Source organism: Dipodomys ordii, unplaced genomic scaffold (genome assembly GCF_000151885.1).
Source record: "Dipodomys ordii isolate 6190 unplaced genomic scaffold, Dord_2.0 Scaffold1276, whole genome shotgun sequence".
Classification (NCBI taxonomy): Eukaryota; Metazoa; Chordata; class Mammalia; order Rodentia; family Heteromyidae; genus Dipodomys; species Dipodomys ordii.
In genome coordinates this window covers 1,746-3,858 of record NW_012268492.1, presented here as the reverse complement: position 1 = coordinate 3,858, position 2,113 = coordinate 1,746, and the positions used below count along the sequence as shown (strand labels likewise).

Sequence of the window (2,113 nt, the reverse complement as noted above, 5' to 3'; positions counted from 1 at the left end):
CTGGGTTCGATTCCTCAGCACCACATAAGCAAAAAAGAAAAAAGCCGGAAGTGGCGCTGTGGCTCAAGTGGTAGAGCACTAGCCTTGAGCTGAAGAGCTGGGGGACAGCGCCTACGCCCAGAGTTCAGGCCCCATGACCAGACCCCCCCCAAAAAAAAGAAAAGAATATAGAATGGATAAAGACTACATTTTTTTTCTATGTTTGCTGGTCCTAGGCCCTTAACTCAGGATTTGGGTGCTGTCGCTTAGTTTTTTGCTCAAGACTGATGCTATATCATGTGAGCACATTTCTATTTCCAGCTTTTTTTCTGGTTAACTGGAGATGAGAGTCTCAAAGACTTTTTTGCTCAGGCTGGCTTCCAACCTCAATCCTCAGATCTCAGCTTTCTAAGTAGTTAGGATCATAGGCATGAGCCCCCAACACTTAATTTTAGAGTCCACATGGTTATGAAGCTTCCTTTAAAAAATTTAAATATTGCTTAATTATTAAATAGTAAACCATACTGAAGTTCTATAAAAGAAAATGAACTAAACCATTTAATTAAGACACTTTTTATCATCTCTACATCATCTTGGAATTGTCTTAGAGTAGACAAATAGTGATTAAGCAAAATCTCTCTTACAGTAAGAATGCAGGAAAGAAAAACTAGAACCTGCAGATAAGCAGTTTAAAAAAATCACAGTGGGCCAGGCACTGGTGGCTCACGTCTATAATCCTAGCTACCGAGGAGGCTGAGATCTGAGAATCATGGTTCAAAGCCAGCCTGGGCAAGAAAGTCCGTGAGACTATTATCTCCAATTAACCACTCAGAAAACCAGAAGTGGCGCTATGGCTCAAGTTGTAGAGTGCTTGCCTTGAGCTGAAGAGCTGAGGGACAGCACCCTAGCCCAGAGTTCAAGCCCCATGACTGACAAAAAAAAATGAGAGTGGCTAAAACCAACAAGCTATGAGCACCAGTGGCTCAAACCTATAACCCTAGCTACTCAACAGGCTGAGATCTGAGGATCACAATTCAAAGCCAGCCTGGACAGGAAATTCCATAAGACTCTTACCTGCAATTAACCAGCAAAAAGCCAGAACTAGAGCTGTGGCTCAAGTGGTAGAGCACTAGCCTTGAGCACAAAAGCTCAGGGACAGCATTCAGGCCCTGAGTTCAAGCCCCAGGATAAACATAAAAATAAACTAAGAAAAATATAAATGGTAAGTACAAATCAGAATTCTTCTCAGTAGTATAAATTTATAGTGGAATGTTGTCATTCTGGATAATGATGTACTAATAGTGCTTCTACTCACTGTGGGGCTGACATATCGCTGATTTCTTCTATCTTCAGTACTTTGGCCCTTGGAGTGTCACTGGTGGGCAAGCAGTCCTCAGGGCTTGAGCTCTTCTTACCCACGGAGCCTGAGGCTGCTCCTGCATTCGCTACATGGACAGGATGACTATCCATAGCTGTACTGCTCTCTTGCACATCAACAGTCTCAATCAAATTACCAGTTTCTTCAATAAGAACCTTCTTGAGTGGTCTCTAAAACAATTAAAATCAACAAATTAATGGTTTCCTATCTTAGGACCACAAGTTAAAAGACAGCCATATTCTTACAACTAATATCCCAGTTGTAAGTAAATTCAATTTGGTGGCCAGATTAAGGAACAATACTGAGAATAGAAAGAACAAAAAGCTATGCACCTCTCCTAACCAGATCTAAGTGGAGTGAGAGGGATTTGCACACAGAAGTAACTACAAGGCACTACAAGCCAATAATAGTTTTAAGAGGTAAACGCACAGAATACAAGCCAGGTGCCAGGATCTCACGCCTGTAGTCCTAGCTACTAAGGAGGTTGAGATCTGAGGATTGCAGTTCAAAGCCAGCCCAAGCAGGATGTCTGTTAAGATTCTTATCTACAGTTAACTACCAAAAAGGCCAGAAGTGGATCTGTGGTTCAAGGGGTAGCTTTGAGCATGAAAATTCAGGGACAGCACCCAGGCCCCGAATTCAAGTCTCAACATCAGCACACACACACACACACAAAGGAAGAAAGAAAGAAAGAAAGAAAGAAAGAAAGAAAGAAAGAAAGAAAGAAAGAAAGAAAGAAAGAAAGAAAGAAAGAAA

At 41.7% G+C, this 2,113-nt stretch overlaps 1 protein-coding gene across 1 annotated transcript in view; it reads right to left on the bottom strand.

Moving 5' to 3' along the window:
- Positions 1-1,289: 1,289 nt before the first annotated feature.
- LOC106001959 (RNA polymerase II-associated protein 3-like) overlaps positions 1,290-2,113 on the bottom strand; it is a 1,390-nt gene continuing 566 nt past the window's right edge. Inside the window, exon 3 of the mRNA XM_013036894.1 lies at positions 1,290-1,527. Within this exon, the coding sequence (XP_012892348.1) occupies positions 1,291-1,527 (237 nt within the window). The 3' untranslated portion in view covers position 1,290. The remainder of the gene's footprint in view (positions 1,528-2,113) is intronic.